Source organism: Melozone crissalis, unplaced genomic scaffold, assembly GCF_028551555.1.
Source record: "Melozone crissalis strain CALT ecotype California unplaced genomic scaffold, PUWL_Pcris_2 ptg000016l_1, whole genome shotgun sequence".
Lineage (NCBI taxonomy): Eukaryota > Metazoa > Chordata > Aves > Passeriformes > Passerellidae > Melozone > Melozone crissalis.
In genome coordinates this window covers 47,364,159-47,379,807 of record NW_026535794.1, presented here as the reverse complement: position 1 = coordinate 47,379,807, position 15,649 = coordinate 47,364,159, and the positions used below count along the sequence as shown (strand labels likewise).

Below are 15,649 nucleotides of genomic sequence, written 5' to 3'. Positions count from 1 at the left end.
GACAGTGGTGAGTGGATCCAGGCTGCCTGCAAGCCACCAGTGTAGCTGTGGGCTGCTGCTCCAGCACAAGGTTGTGTGAGAAGAGAGTGAGTGTCTTGGGCAGAGAGGACAGAGGATTAAACTTCAAAGAGCACTGCTTGTATAACTCTGCTCTCATCAGTATTGATCTCAGCCTGGAAGCCTGAGCAAAATCAAAAAGGCCAGGTGCTACCTTGTACTTTCCTGAAATCTGTGATGTGAGTTGGCAGGGCAGCAAGGGGGAGGGCATGCTCATGCCTGAAAGTTCATTGGCTTTTCCAGCTCTCTCAGCTTGACTTAAGAGGATATTATCCCTCCAAATAGAAGTCCCCTTTGATACTGTTCATATTAGGCCTCCTCGCTGCACCATTACAGAGGTATGACCATTAGAAAGATCCAAAATTAGAGGAACAACTCCTGGTCCCTTTGAAAAGCTGCCTTGCCTTGCTGCGGATGTAGATCTCAATAAACAGCCATAGCAGAAACTACAAGGGCTCTCTTATAACCCAAAAGCTTGTTTCCAGCCCATACAACAAGGTCTGGGTAGGCTGATCACTGTATTAGAGGAATTTATTCATAATGAGATTATTCCAGGGGGCAGAGTTTGTTGCGGACTTATGTTCTTAAGTAGTTTTTTTTTCCTTTTCCTCCTTTTCCCACTGACATTATTGTCTTAATAAGCAGCAGAAATATCCCTTTTTTAGCTTTCCATTTTACCAGCCCAAACAAACGAGAAGCTCAGACTGTTCTTTTCCATGCTCCCTTTTTCTCTTGTTTAACACCAAGTGGTCTCATCAGAGAACAACGGAGACACTCGCAGAGTCTTAGAGCTCTTCTGACAAATGCCTCACCAGACACCTGTGGGGATCATGCTAGCCCCCTGGCCCCACTGGCTGTGGTGGTGTTGGTAACCAGGCATCCTCTGGCTGAGGATGCTCAAGACTTTCTTCTCTTCAGACATTTCCAGCTGAAGAGTTCCCAATTTACAACAGAATTTCTTGTAATTGATGTAATTGATTGTTAACATTGTATTGTAGTTATCACATTTCTGCTATTTGGGTCCTGAAGGTCATCCTTCTATGTAATGCCTCAGGCTCTGTTCATTTTTACTGAGTTTATTACAATTGCTGAATTTTAACCCATTTTCATTTGCCTTGCTTGAGACTACATCAACAACGAAGATTCTGATTATGTACCACTGTAACCAACTCAGCCTGAGGAATCAGCAATGTCTATTTGTAAATTCATGCATATGTTTGTATGCCTAACCCTCTACCCCCATATTTTATGCATACTCAGAATAAGATGCCATCAAAAATGACAAAAGATTATTTAATGAGTCATTCAGCCATAATGCTTATCTAAATTAAACACTATGTAAAATAAATTAGTTTGCTAAAGAAAATGAAGCATATTTTACCTTTCACTAAATATTGCATTTACTCCACAAATTAATCACATTTCTCAAGATTGATGAATAAAGTGAAATCCCTTCTCCTGTAAGCACCAAGGCTCTGTGTTGGAAGGTACACACAGATAGCTTCTACACCAGTTTATCTTCATTTGTGGAATGATTCCTCTCTTGATGACCAAAGGCACTTGTGACCACAGCAGATATGTATACAATTGTTTTTTTTAGTGTACTTTCTACCATTTCTTTATTCATTTGTTCTTTTTCCATCAAGTGTTTATGAAAAGTAAATGCAGTCTTTGTGAAGGGTAAAATGAAGTGGCAGATAGTGTGATGCCTTCTGTATTCTTGTTTGAAACATATCTGCACAAACAAGGAATAGGGACTTCTGAAGGGATATTGAACTTGAGGCCTCTTGTCAGCAAGGATATTCATTGTAAAGAGGGCCAAGTGACTATTCTCACTTATCTTGGCTCATAGTTACCCCAAATCTTGAGAAATTCCTTGCCAGTGTTGAGGGGTGTTCAGTTGGGTTATTTTTCTTTTGTTTTTTCATAGGGCCCTATGGTTTCAGAGGGGATTTTCCTGATTTCCTGCATCTTGTATTGTCAAGAAAATACATAATCTGAGTAGACATGAAGATTTCTGTTGTTCAAATGTCAGGGTTTGAACTACAATAAGTATTAGACTTGCTTTAATTCTCTTTTGTGTCTTTAGAGATTGCTATTAAGAGGGGTCTGGTGCTGCAATAGCTTATACTCCAAAGCATACTTCCATAATGACATGTGCATGATTCCTATGAAAACAATTCATATTTAAATGCTTAGATAACATGTAGAGTATGGACCTTCATTCATTTATGCCTCACAAAATTTGCAGATATGTAAGAATATTTTTTTTGTTACTTTGTGGAAGTCAAATCATTCAGTGTCATCTCAAAGAGTGTAATTATATTTCTATGAAAAATATATTTCAAAAAGAGCCGCAAACCTACAAACAACAAAGTAATGGCTAAATTTTTCTTTTCTTGGAATGATAATGCACGTCTTAGCACTCGTTTGGCAATGTGCAGGATGGTGAAACACATTTCTAGGTAGAAAAACATTTGTAGGTAGAGTTTTGCTTTGATGTTCTACAGTGGTCACAATGGGAAATGTTGAATTTTGCTGCCTGGCATTAGTTTTTTCAAAGTAAAAATAAAAAGAGGAGACAGAAATTTCCGAGGCAAAACCAAACTGAAAGACAAAATGCTGCTTTACACTTTTAGCAAGAGATGGAAATCTGGTCCAAGAGAACTGAACTTTAAATTACATCAAAAATATCCAAAAGAGAATTAAATAGCTTTCTCATTCAGATTTTATTTCAAACTTGCACTGAAAGCATACATGTTTTCTTGGATTAGTGTTAGTTTGGAAAGGATCCTAGTCCTATGCTGTTTGATGTGGCTTCTCTGAGAGATGGGTGTCTGATTTTTCATGCTTCTCAGGAATCTACAGTCAAACAGGACTTTATCATCACACAAGGCTTTATGTCCTAGCAGTCATGTGGGTGAATATTTCTGTTCACTGTGGCAATGTCAGAAGGATCTCACAGATGCCTCTGGAAGTGTTAAAGCTGCTGAAAAGCAGAGCTGCTCCTGGGCTGTCATGGACAAGCCAGCTGGGTGCCCTCTTTTTGTTGTGCTCTGCCCCCATCTCTGGGCACTCAGACCTCAACACTGAATTTTGCTGCCTCCTCCTAAGGGTGGGGTCTGTCAGAGCAACTCTGGCACCTTTAGGCAACCAAACAGCCAACAGATGTGGGGTGAGTTGCAGACAAGGAATAAGAAACCTGCTGGAGACAGATGAAATTCCCTAAATTTCTCTTCCCCAGAGACAAAGAAGGAGTGTGCAAGTGTTTTCCAGACTAATGGGAAAACTCAGCTTTACAACAGAAGATGTGGAGAATAGAAAAAAGGTAGTAAAATGCCGTCTCCTGCACAGTAAGAAAGCAGCATGGAAAATAAGATGAATTATTTATTTCTGTATTTAAGCACTTGCAAGGGATGCAGACAAAAGCAGTGTGAGGCCATTTAAACTGAAGGATTCTCATATGAGGAAAGGCATCACAATCATGTCCAGAGGAAAAATTATTAAGAACAACTTGTAAATGGTACATAGTAGAATAATGAATGAAACAAAAAGCTGTTTCTTTGAAAATAGATTGATAATGACTTTATTTCAGTCCAGAGTCCGACATAACTCATGCAAATGCTCAACTTAGATGGATGGGATAATTCATGTGGTGACCCTAGTGACTATTATGTAAATTTTAGTGGGATTGAGTCATACTAAATTTGCAAATCAAAGTACTGCTCAGAAATGTTATCTGATTTCCAGGTATTGAGTCTAAAAACTCCATTAATTGTTCAAAAGTAGGTGGTGAGTGTACATTTATCAGATGAAAAAGCTAAATTCTACAATCTATGAAACTTAAACAAAGCAGTCCAATTTTAGGAAAGTTATTACATGCCCATGGGAAGAAAATATTGTCTTGTTCTTATATACAGCCTATCCAAGGTCACTGCAGTAAAGGCTGCTGCAGATTCATAGTTTTAATTAAGCAGTAGCAAAATTTAGACACAGAGTCTAAATAACAGAACTTCATGGTAATAAAAAGAGATACCTTATTTATTTTCCTGAGAACATAAAGCCCCATGATTTTATATGTCTCCTACTTAGGAAAATGTATTTTTGTAATATGGGCAATTATAAATAAATTTTATTCAGTTCTTGCTTTACAGGGAACAAACTCATTGCAAAAGATCATAATAATAAAAACCCCTTTTTAAACTGCGTCCACTTAAGTAAAAACAATTTCTTTCACTGAGAGGAAACAAACTCAGTTGCCATACAGCTGGTTAGAGTGCATTTTTAATACAAACACTTCAAGCTGCCTTGTTGGAAAATGAACATTGAAGTTAATGTCACCTCCCCCAGCTGCATGAGAAATTTTTCCCTATATTTGAGTGGTGGGAAGATACCCAGAGGGCTGGGGAAAGGGGATGCCCAGGTGCTTGGGCGCTCAGTAGCAAAGTTCGGCCTGAGCATTGGTCCTCAGTGAAATCTATAATGAGTTCACAAGACTGGACCATCAACAGATTATTTTTTCTAAATGTAATTCGAGTTTTGTGGTTTTGCTTGGGTCTTTTTCCAGCTCTGAGTTTGTGCAAAGATGTGTGTGGTTCCCTGCATGATTTAAGTGACAGGGGTGATTTACAGTGGAATGGGATAGGGAAGTGCTGCCATGTGGGTGGTGAGGAAGATCTGCTCTGGCCAAGTGCCCTGCATGGCAGCTCCCATAGGATCCTGAAGAAGCTGCTCAGGGCCTTTGCCACAGAAGTGTGGAAGGATCTGCATGTGGGGTGCACCATGTGTTCTGGGGAGGGCTGTTGAACCATTCACCATTATCCCAGAAATAAATGGCTGTCCAGATGTGTCATGTGTGAGTCCTGCTGGGACAATGGGGTGCCACTGATGTGCAAAGGTAGGACAGCAGGGAAATAACACGCTGGAAGGGGATGAAGAGGTACAGGGACAGTGCTGCTGGTGTGATCTGAGAGGCTGGGCCTGGTGATGTGGCAGGCAGTATCCCAGCCATCCATTCCCCACTTCTCTGGCTATAATTTTGTAAGTTGCTCCATATGAAACCCAGATATAATTACACAGAGTGACAATGGTGTTTTCTCATTGGAAAAGTGCTGTGTTTTCATTTCAGCTGGGGTCCTTGCTCTGTAATTGCTTGTAAACACTCTATTGGTTATAAGAGCCAGATGGTGTAGTAGATGGCTTTTAGTGACTCCTGAAAAATAGAGAAGACTCTGACTAGACACCATTTACATTTTTTTTTTTCTGTTTGGAGCACATAGATTACAGCTTGCTTTAAACAGAGGGTCAAGATGAAACCCCACAACAGAGGCATGCAAACCTATCATAGTGAGCTTGGCACTGGCAGTGTGCAATTGCTGAGGCTGCAGTGCCCACCCAAAACGCGTGCTGTAAGGTGCACAGGAGCACAAGGTGCAGGCTCTTGCCAGGAATTGTCCGTCCATTTCATCGTGCACAGGGCTTGTGGGGGACCTCTGTTTTCCTCTGTACAGGTGCCAGTGTGGCTTTGCAGAACACTGTCAGTGCTAGATGTATTCTGGTTTCGACAGGACCTGCATCTCCTGCCCTCCATCGCTCCTTTCCCGCAAAGTCCCCCCCAGCCTTTGAGTTCTTCTTTCCCTACAAAAAAATAAAGAATGGTCAGAATTAAAGGAGTCAAAAACAGTTAATCAGTTTAAGGACTGTGTTTATGTGTTCCCTCCCTTCTTAGGGGTAGTCAGAGTGACAGTAAAGGAGCAATACTCGGAAGGGGGGCAGAGGCTGTTGCTGAAGAAGCAGTAGATGAGGGGGTTGACAGCACTGTTCAGGGCTGGCAGGTTCTGAATAATCACAGATGCGTAGAAGCGCTCTTTGGTCTCAGGCAGTATGTTGAAGTTGTCCAGGATATCAAACAGAAAGTAAGGGCTCCAACAGAGAATAAATGCTGCAGACGAGACAGAGAGAGGAAGAGCTTGACACTGGATAGTTTAGCAATTTAGGGAAGTAATTACACACTCATGGAACAACTGTCATAACACATAAATATTTGTTCATGCAAAAAAACCCCTCTCCCCATTCAGGATCTTATTTAAGAGAATACTTATTAGATTGTGCTTTTATTGGTCTTTATTTTTATTTTAATGCCTTTAAAAAATATTACGTGTGTTTCTCTAAGTGTTTAGAGTGCTCCCTCTAGACATATTGAGACACTTCTGAACACTACACAACACATAAAGGGTAAATAGGTAGCCAGTTAAAGCATCATCAGTTATAGTGAAGTGCTCTTTTAATGGTCCCCGGAGTGAGCAGCCAATCTAAATGTACACACAGCCAAAGTGCTGCTCCGTGACAGCGCTGCCTGTCACAGCCACCTATTAAAATAAGGTTCTCAGACACCCAGGAGCAAGGAGTGACACCCTTTCACACTGCATTATGGCAAACCAACATGCCACTCGGCATGCTGGATGGAAACGCTGTGTACGTGGAGTGTGTAGGGAGATTCTCCTGGTTTCCTGTACTGCCATTTGAGAGATGAATTTGAGGACGGGAAGAGAGGACTGTCTGCTCATAGCCTCTGCTTTGGTTCAGAGTGACAGGGGAAAAAAAATTGTTAGCCATGGATCTATCTTTATTTGCAGGCATAGGAAATAAATCTGTCTCACACAAATTTCTGTGCCATCTCTTCTCACAAAGGCCTTTGATTCAGGATTTGCATAGAAATGCTGGGACAGGTAGTTCACTCAACTAAGCTATAAGTACCTGGGTTGAAAACATACAGGTAATTGTGAAATCAGACACATGATGACATCCTGATTCAGAGGAGACAGCAGAGTAAACCTGTGCCTGTTTCCTTGTCTCATTAATCAGAATTTCTTCGCTGGCAGTCAGCTGAGGGCTCACTAAAAGTACAAGGAAGAGGTAAGCTCCCCTCCTGTTTTTAGAACAACCAAACAGGAGGTGTCTGTGCATAGATACATGCAAAATAGCAATACACAGTGCCAGAGTGTGGATCATAGCACTCACTATGCAGAACTTTAAGTGGCTTTGAAAAAATCCATGGATGTTAGGTGTCAATCTGTTTGCACATCAAGAGATGCTGGGTGCTTAATATTATCAAGGTCTGTTGAAATACTTGAGCATCCATGTGAGTTCTCAACACCTGATGGCCTTGCAGTAGTAGTTGTGTCTGCCAAAAGCTTTCTCTGATTGCCATGCAGAAAAGTTCAGATGCAGAGACGCTGTTCTTGGGCCTATGGAAAATATGAATCACACTGGCCTCTCTCATGTCTGCAGATGCTGCCTCTAGACAGTGAGCTAAGCTACTCAAGTGGCTGTTATCACAATATTCTCCAATCTGAATTTTGCACATTGTTGGAAAGAGAAGCAATCTCTTTTTCAGTGTCAAGGGATGACTGTCAGCCCTTGGGAGTAAACAGCTTTAGTTCCTTTCCTGCATGTCTCTGGCAGCTAATCATAAGCTCTGTGTGATGCTGCCTTTATTTATTGAGATAGAATATCAGCCTCCTAATTGCATCAGAATAATGTAATTTCCCTGGGAGACAGAGAACACCTGCACTAAGTCATCTGCTGCCCAGTTGGGAAAGGAGAGCTCCTTCTTTCCATCTTGGCAGGCAACACACCTGTGACATTAAATACAATTGCTGCACATCTCACCTTTCTTCTCTCCCTTGCACCACCCCAGCAGCTCACAGGCCATATAGTGTGTCTCTAAGCCTAAAAGACTACTCAATTGCCAAATCTTTTGGCCGTCTGGATAGGAAAGAGATGTCCTCTTCCTTTCTTCCTTTTAGACATTGTCTCTTCACTTTCTTTATGTACACGAGGGGCTGTGCATCTAATTTTATTCAAGGGTTATGTCAGGTACCTAAAATGGAAATATATCAGCCAGAAAAGAGGGGAAGGACAGGATCAGAAGGCAAGTCAGGTGTCTGAGTAAAGCTCCTTCTCCAAGCCATCCACTTTGTCTGCTGATGACAGAGGAAAAGCAGCTTCCTAATGTCAGCTTCCTCCCTAGCTCCCAGCTCTGGGGCTTTTCACTTACCAAGGATAATTACAATGCTGTACTTGATCGCCTTCACCTTGGCCCTGGATATGAACCCACGGCTGCTGTAGCCACGGGAGGTTTTGCCACCTGGGAAAAGAACAGTTCAGCTGGTGAAAGAACAAGACTGGTGTGTGGATGTGTCAGTGTGCACCTTGGCAGGCAGGACAGGAAAACACAATCTCATCTTTCCCTGGTGTCACTTAGGACCTCAGTAGTTCCTGAAATTTGGACATGTGCAAATCTGCGCAAGTTGGACAATCAAAACCTGAGCCGCCCAAAATAAAAAAGGAAAAAGTAAGCAGAGTAGATCCTCAAAGAGATCTGCTTGAGGAATGTGTAGTCTTGGGATGGAATACTCCAATCATTTTCTAGCTTTCTGTGGCCAGGAATTTCTGATCTTGAGCAAAATTTAGACTTGCAAGTACATGTGAAGACACAGAAAAAGTGTTGCCAAGTATATGCTAGAAAAAATCTATTCTGGAAATGGACAAAGTTCTAGGAATAGGAACTCTAACTTCTAGAACAAGTAGATTTTATTTTTTATTCATTTTCTCACAGATGTTTCCTATTATGCCTCTAAAGAGATTTTAGTGTCAAAGGGAAGAAGGTAAGTAATGTAGAAATGAGTTTTGAATGAACAAATACAGAAACCCCATTCCCACCACAGCGATAGGGGCCCACCATGACACGTGCATGTACAAGCACTCCCAGATTTGTGAGGATCAGCTGGAATTGAATCACAAAGCTGGAGTCACAGGTATGCTGAGACTCACCAGGACAGCTGGATAGGATGACAGCCTGAGCTTTGCTCTTCATCCAGATGGTTCGAATCACAATTGAGTATATGACACTGCAGAAGGGGAAAAGTTGCTGGTATTAGGCACAATAAATTTAACAGACATCCCAGCCATTTGTGCTCTAAGAATATACTTGTCCATGTATAAGGAGTTCACAGAGGTGGTAGAACTTCATAGGAATAAATATGAAATAAATAGTAAATGACAATAATAATAATAATTATGATATGACTCTCCCAGAGTACTTTTCTGTACTGAAAAGTGAAGACTTTTCACCATGGAAGTCCATATGGTTGTCCTGGCTTCGTAGATGTCAAATCTGAGGCTCAGAGGAATGTAGTGATTCAGCAAAAAATCTTTCAGGCAAGAGCTCATTGGTGATTTTGAGCCAGCCAATGCCAAATCCATCTGAGTATCAGCCCTGCAGCACTAGCTCTGATGAGGGAAGGAAGGGAGGGACCTGTTTTGCTGTATGTACACTTCAATTTTGCTGTTGCTTTTTGGATATGAAGCTGGTGAATAAAATTTCGCCCTGGGGAATTAGATAAGGGCAAGATCCATGAGAAATGCAAATAAATACAGCAGTGCTCAGTTTTGGATCTCAGTGTCCTGTGGTGGAAATCAAGGAGAAATGAAGTGTCAGATAAATGGGAAGAGTTAGATGATTCAAAATCAGATCCACCACAATTTGCATATTTAGAGAGGTTTATATACTTTCAATAGGAAAGATGAAAGGTGTCTTAGTATACAGTGACCTTGCATAGTTATGGAGTTTCCCTGTGCAATAGCCAATCTGGACTTCTACTGACAATATAGAATAGATAAAAATTATTCCTTCAAGATGAAGAGCTGTTTAAACCACCTCCTGCTTGAGGATATTAATTGTCATAAACCTTAGTGGTCCTTATGTGAAATAGGTGCAACAAAGGACATAATTTCAGGGTGTTTTATAGAGGCAAAAACGTGTCTTACTGTTATATGGCTTATTTTTGTTATCAGAAGAGGCATTACACTTATTAGTCCTTTCCTTATTAGGCTAATATATGAGCCTTTCCTACACCACCTTCAAATGCTTGCAAAGGCAGAATTTGTGCTCAGAAAATGATGAAGGTTTGGAGGTTTCCCTTTCTGTGGAAGTCTGAGCCATCTGGTTTCCAGGCTCAGTAGGTGAGAGCTGTAAATTCAAGGTGCAGTCTGGGTGTGCAGAGAAGCAGCAGCGTCCCTGCCCAGTGAGGGGTTTGCTCACATCTGCCTACAGCTTGGACTACAGCTTGCTCCCCTTAATCCCTTCAAAAGTCCAGCTTGGCTCCCAGCTGATTTGAACATTTTCCTTTTATCTCCTGGCTTCTCAAGAACCTGTTTATTTAACAGCTCATGCACTTGAAACTCGAGAGTTTCTTTGTACTTTTTACAGACAATGGTGGAAAATTCATGTACATTTCTCCTTTGATTGTTCCAATGAATCAGAATGTATTATAATGATAATTGTTGTCATCTCAGAAATTTTACCGGCTCACTCTTAAAAGTCCTGTTTCTATTTTCTTCCTAGCCTGCTGCCTCTAGCCTGACCTCTTTATTTGCAGCTGAGACAATGTCCCTTCTAATGCAGATTTTCCTTTGTCCAGCAGGAAAGATTCAGAGTTTCTTAAGCATCAGGACAAAGGAGTCTAACTCTGTAGCCAAAATATCCTTACTTTCAGCCAAATGCCATAAGGACTGAATTATGAGGCCAGGCTCCTCACTTGCTTTGCCTTGACCCCAGAATTTCTGCCCTCTTGGCTGCAGTCTGGTAGGGGCATGTCTCTTGCCAGATAGAGTTACATCATCTGTCTTCTCACTGGCATTTCACCAATGAGATTACATGCTGATTCATTTGAATCCTTAATTTTTAGAGCTCCAGAGGAAAGCTGAATTCTTGTTTTCATTCAGCAGCTTCACAAAATGCTGCCAGCATAGTGGATCTGTGTCGGTGTTTTTGCTTCTGTTCATGTTTCTTTTCTCTGTAGCTGAAGCCAATGGAGCCTTCCTTATCAAGAGTGGACCAGAGGTGGTGTAAAGCTGCTCAGGGTGGGTGTCAGGGAAGTTTACATGCTAGGTAGACTTCTGAGCAGTTCTTATGCCAGGCACAGTTATTCATTTATAATTTGACCTCCCTGGGACTCTAATTTGTATTAATGCCTGACCCTTTTCTTTATTTTTTTCCCCAGCAATGTTGACATGGAGCTGAGAAATTGGACTTTCCAGAAACAAGTTTCCCAAAGCATAGGATCATAACAGGCAACTGCATGTGTGTTTCAAAGCCACAAAAGTAAAAAGAGGGCTCTTATGGAAGAGAAGTATTTTTCTTACGAGGGAAAATCAGCTTTTTTCAGAATACATTTGTAGCTTTCTTTCTTGTAAAAGGCAGCTGGAGGAGGATCCAGAGGTTGGTCAAATCTCAAAGAAATTCTCACTTGAAAAATGAAGTGGCAGATGAGCAAAGAGTAGCAGGGAACAGATGACAAACTGGTATTCAGAGGAGTGTTTGGAAATAGTCTGCACTATTCCAACCATATCCTGATTTCTGCTCCCTTCGTCTGGACTCTGAACTGCTCAGCCCTCACTGCCAAGATGTAAAAGCCTGTGGCACACACTGCCACAAAGCTCTTTTTTTAACCCATGCAACAGGCCTGCATGCTGCTGGCCCTTGTCTCCCCCGAAAGCACAGGGAGATGTGATGTGCAGCTCTTGAGGCCCAGGTGTTGTCAGGGTTCTTTGTGTCTGTAAGTGCACAGCACACTGATCTTCCAGCCCAGGCTGTAGGTGAGAGACTAATGAAAAGGTACTAAGGTGGAAAAGTCAAGCCTGGATGGAAAATTCATCCAAGCCATTCTGAAAAGTGGCTGCTCAGGCTTTGAAGACCACAGGATAGAAAGGACATGCTGTGATGATTTTTCTAACCCTAATAAAATGGGTATCTTGAGAGGTGGGAGAAAAATACAAAAATATGGCTCACATTATGGGGGTATCTCAGAAATTAAATTCTTTGCATCTCCAAAAACTTGATCCAAATTTTAAAAGGTTAAGAGGCATGTCCATCATAGCCTGCTATTAGTTAATGATGTTGTTCAATATGCCTCATTGGTAATTACAGCATTTTTTATCCATGTAAATATGTAACTTATGGTTAGTCATACAAATGCAACTGTGAATAATCACACCCCATCTGTATTTTTAATTCATAGACCAGTTTTTTTGGTTTTTTTGTTTTGTTTTGTTTTTTTTTTTTTTGTTAATAAAATGTCTTCTGGTAAAGCTATGTGCTGATATTAACAATCCTAAATGTTATTGATCTGCCCACTCTTTAAATGTAGATTTTTTGGAAATAAATAATTGCACTATGAGGGCGTCCCACACAGCCTCAGTATTTTCTAGTAAAATGACCCTTTACCATGGCAAAAGTGCACTTAAGCTCCCTGTTAATTACTTCTATTTATCATCCAGTATTGCCTATTGTTCCCTATACTTTATTTGTGCAAAGTGATGTGGCTGCTTTGTTTTATGGCAGCTAATTTACAGCACTATTTGTCTGAAGAGAAAAGTAACCTCATCTGAACAAACCATTGTAGTCACATGTAATGGGTAAGTGAAGAGATGGACAGATACTAGAACATGTGTGCAAGATCCAGGGTTTTTATTTAGAAATGGAAATTGCAAGCAAAAGAGAATAGCCTCACTGAATCAAGTTCAAAAAATGACCTTTGGTATTTTTATTAATGGCATTTCCAGTCCTTTTATTTGATTTAATCCAGAGAAATACCTTTTGTTTAATCTATTTTTTATTTCATTACAATGCCTTAGGTTTAATTCCATATTTTTCCTTTTAGCTGATTTTGGTTTTTTTCTCTTCTAATTATTTTTCAGCTGCTCCAAAGCAAATGCTCTCTTTGGAGTTCAGATTTTAAACAGCAGATGGATATCTTTTTCCTCTGTGCTTCAAGAGGAGTTTTAGCATTTTTTTTTTAAAACATGAGTTTGCAATTATATTAGGTAAATGTCTACGTATCATATTTATAATTTTAAAATATAAAAAATATATTTAGCAATCATAAATAACAGCTAAAAAACTCTGAATTTCTGGATACTCGAGTGCCAGAACATAATTATGTTTTGGCACAGAGTAGCAATGCAGACTAGAAACACAGTAGCTCTTCTGTTTCCCCATCGCAGGTTCTGAGGGGCCCAGGTGCAAATATTTGCAGGAGAGCAGTGTGTAATCTTGATTTGAGCCACATTTAACCTCTGTTCAACAGTGTCCCAGAGGTTTTCAACAATCACAGATACCATTTCAGCTTTGCTTGGTGTGTTTCGGAATAGGAGAAAAGGCTTTGGTTATAGCTGATGACACTTGTCCCAGAAGAGGAGAGAGCTAATTACTGCAGGTTCCCTAATTAATTTTTTTGAATCTTCTGTGGTTTCATAGGTTGATAATATCAACTGCAGAAGAAGTGGTAGAATAATGTAAATAAGAGGGAACAGGCCAAATTTTTAAGCATTGTATAGAAATGCCTGACTCAGGATCTGTTGTTCTTCTTGTACAACACTGAGGCAGTGGGGACAAGGGAAGTTTTAATATGAAAAGAACAAATATTCTCCACTTTTTTCAGCTCTCAAAGATATCCACACACTTGGGTTAAAAATACCAAGTGTGGTATTTTTCATTGGCTTTTCATTTTCTTTTCTTTATTGAGGTCTTGTTCATTGGTATTGTAATCAGATAAAAAAACTTGCTGAAAAACCACAAGCTTTTTGGTAACTGATTGCTGATTCTCTAGTTGTGAAGAAGTTGTAGGAATAAACCTCATAAGTATTAAGGTCTTTCAGGTTGTTGCAGTTTTCTCCATAAATTACCTTTCTATACATACATTTTTAAAAAAGCAGGGGGTGAGGGGGAAAGAGTGCTGTGTTCTTCTGGTTCATGTTTTGGCTTGGAATCTGTAGAGTTTGCTCACACCACATCTGGGGGTTTAGCTTGTCAGTGGAAGGGTTTTCCATGGTGAGCATAAGGTTATCAGCTAAATAATTCATTCCATGGGCTGCAGAGTTATGAATAACACAACTCCTGTGAGTTAGTTGAAGGCTGTCAGGAACACGTGAGATCAGCTCTACAGAGAGAGCTGAGAGCTGGATGAGAGAAGCTTAAAAGATGATGGTGTCTGAACTGTAACAAGTGAAAACAGCTCAGCCAAAGCAGCATATCTAGTGTGGAATTAAGTCCTGCACCTGAAAAGTAAGATTTTATCCTTTGTATGCACTTCAGATGAACAGCACCAGAAAAAGTGCTGTCATCAGTGAACTGCTTTGCTCTAGAGGTTAGGTTTTCAGCAGATTCAGGCAGCAGAACTAATTAAGAATTAACTCTGGCAGCCAGTGTCCCACATTGCATCAGACACCTGCCATGCGGCTAAATCAGAGTGCTTCAGCAGAGAAAATAAAGTAGCTGTGCAAACAATATGAATTCTTGCAGAAAATGTTTAATTTTTTTTCTTTGTGTGCACCCTGCCTTGCTGCCTCACTAAGTGTGGTGTATGACTTAGCTTCTGGCTTATATGTATTCATGGCTTCTTCTACTGATCCTTGACCTTTCAGTCACACATTTATGGATCTTCTCTCCGTTTTATGTTGTGGCTTTTTTTAAGTAACATCTTCAACTAAAGGTCATCAAATTAAAAAAAAAAAAGCCTTCCTAAATTTATTAAATAACACCTTTCATTTTATAAGTAATCTCTTGTCAGAGTAACACACAACTGGAACATATGTGATTCCTCTCACCCTTATGAAATAGCATCTCATTTATCATCAAACCTCCTGTGCATCTGAAAGTATTGGATGGAATAAAACTTTTACAGAGAAACTGAGTCCCAGGGGGTATTAGCAGCCATTCCTGCTGTTCTTGAGCCACAAACTGCTTACCAGAGTATTTGTATGCTGCAGCCACATCAGGTGGATTAGCTTTAAACTCGGGACTGCCAATGATTTTTAAAGGAATAGATGTCACACCTTCAGGCTATGTTGCCAGATGTTTTACAGATACATCGGCTGGGAAGCTGCAACCTTCACTTTTATGCTTGAGACTTAAAAAAGTGTTCTAAAAAATAGCCATTTCCTTCCAAATTGCATGGCATTTTTTCATAATGTCTCTGCTGACCTTGCCCTGTAGCTAATCCTCTTTTTCTGTGGTTTTAGACAATCCTCTCTGTTCTGAAGAAAATAGTATCACTGACAGCTAGAAATAAATAAGCACAAAATAAATCCTTCTCTGCACCACTCCCCTTCCTTCCTTCCAGTGCCAGACACCACTTTGGACCTGTCAAAAGTCTTTTTTCTGCTGGCAAGGACACAGGAGCATTTGTGTTAAAAAACACTGAAACCAGGAACGTTTCTGGGCAGGTGATGGACACTGTGCTGCCCCTGGCTCCAAAACCAGTGGTTTTAGCTCCTGTCCTGCCATAAACTTCTTGTGTGAATGTTGCTTAAGGTTAAAGCCACAAAAAATTTAGGATGTTTTATTCATGTGTCAGATGTCAGGACAATCTCATGAAATGCCAGTTTCACTGCCTTTCTCCTTCCCCTCATGTCTTCATCACCTTCTTGCTTCTGGGGATTTACTGTAAAGCAAGTCACAGAGCTGATCTGGTTTGAATATCTTTCTTTGGCAGGGAGGAGGGGAGCATAATGTCAGCAGCTCTGAAAT

General features: G+C 40.5%; 1 protein-coding gene across 1 annotated transcript in view; it reads right to left on the bottom strand.

Annotated features, from left to right (window-relative positions):
* Positions 1-4,702: 4,702 nt before the first annotated feature.
* Positions 4,703-15,649, bottom strand: part of NPSR1 (neuropeptide S receptor 1) — a 92,438-nt gene continuing 81,491 nt past the window's right edge. Inside the window, exons 7-10 of the mRNA XM_054273952.1 lie at positions 8,893-8,969; positions 8,117-8,206; positions 5,818-5,998; positions 4,703-5,694 (exon numbers count right to left, since the gene is read on the bottom strand). Of these exons, the coding sequence (XP_054129927.1) occupies positions 5,601-5,694; positions 5,818-5,998; positions 8,117-8,206; positions 8,893-8,969 (442 nt within the window). The 3' untranslated portion in view covers positions 4,703-5,600. The remainder of the gene's footprint in view (positions 5,695-5,817; positions 5,999-8,116; positions 8,207-8,892; positions 8,970-15,649) is intronic.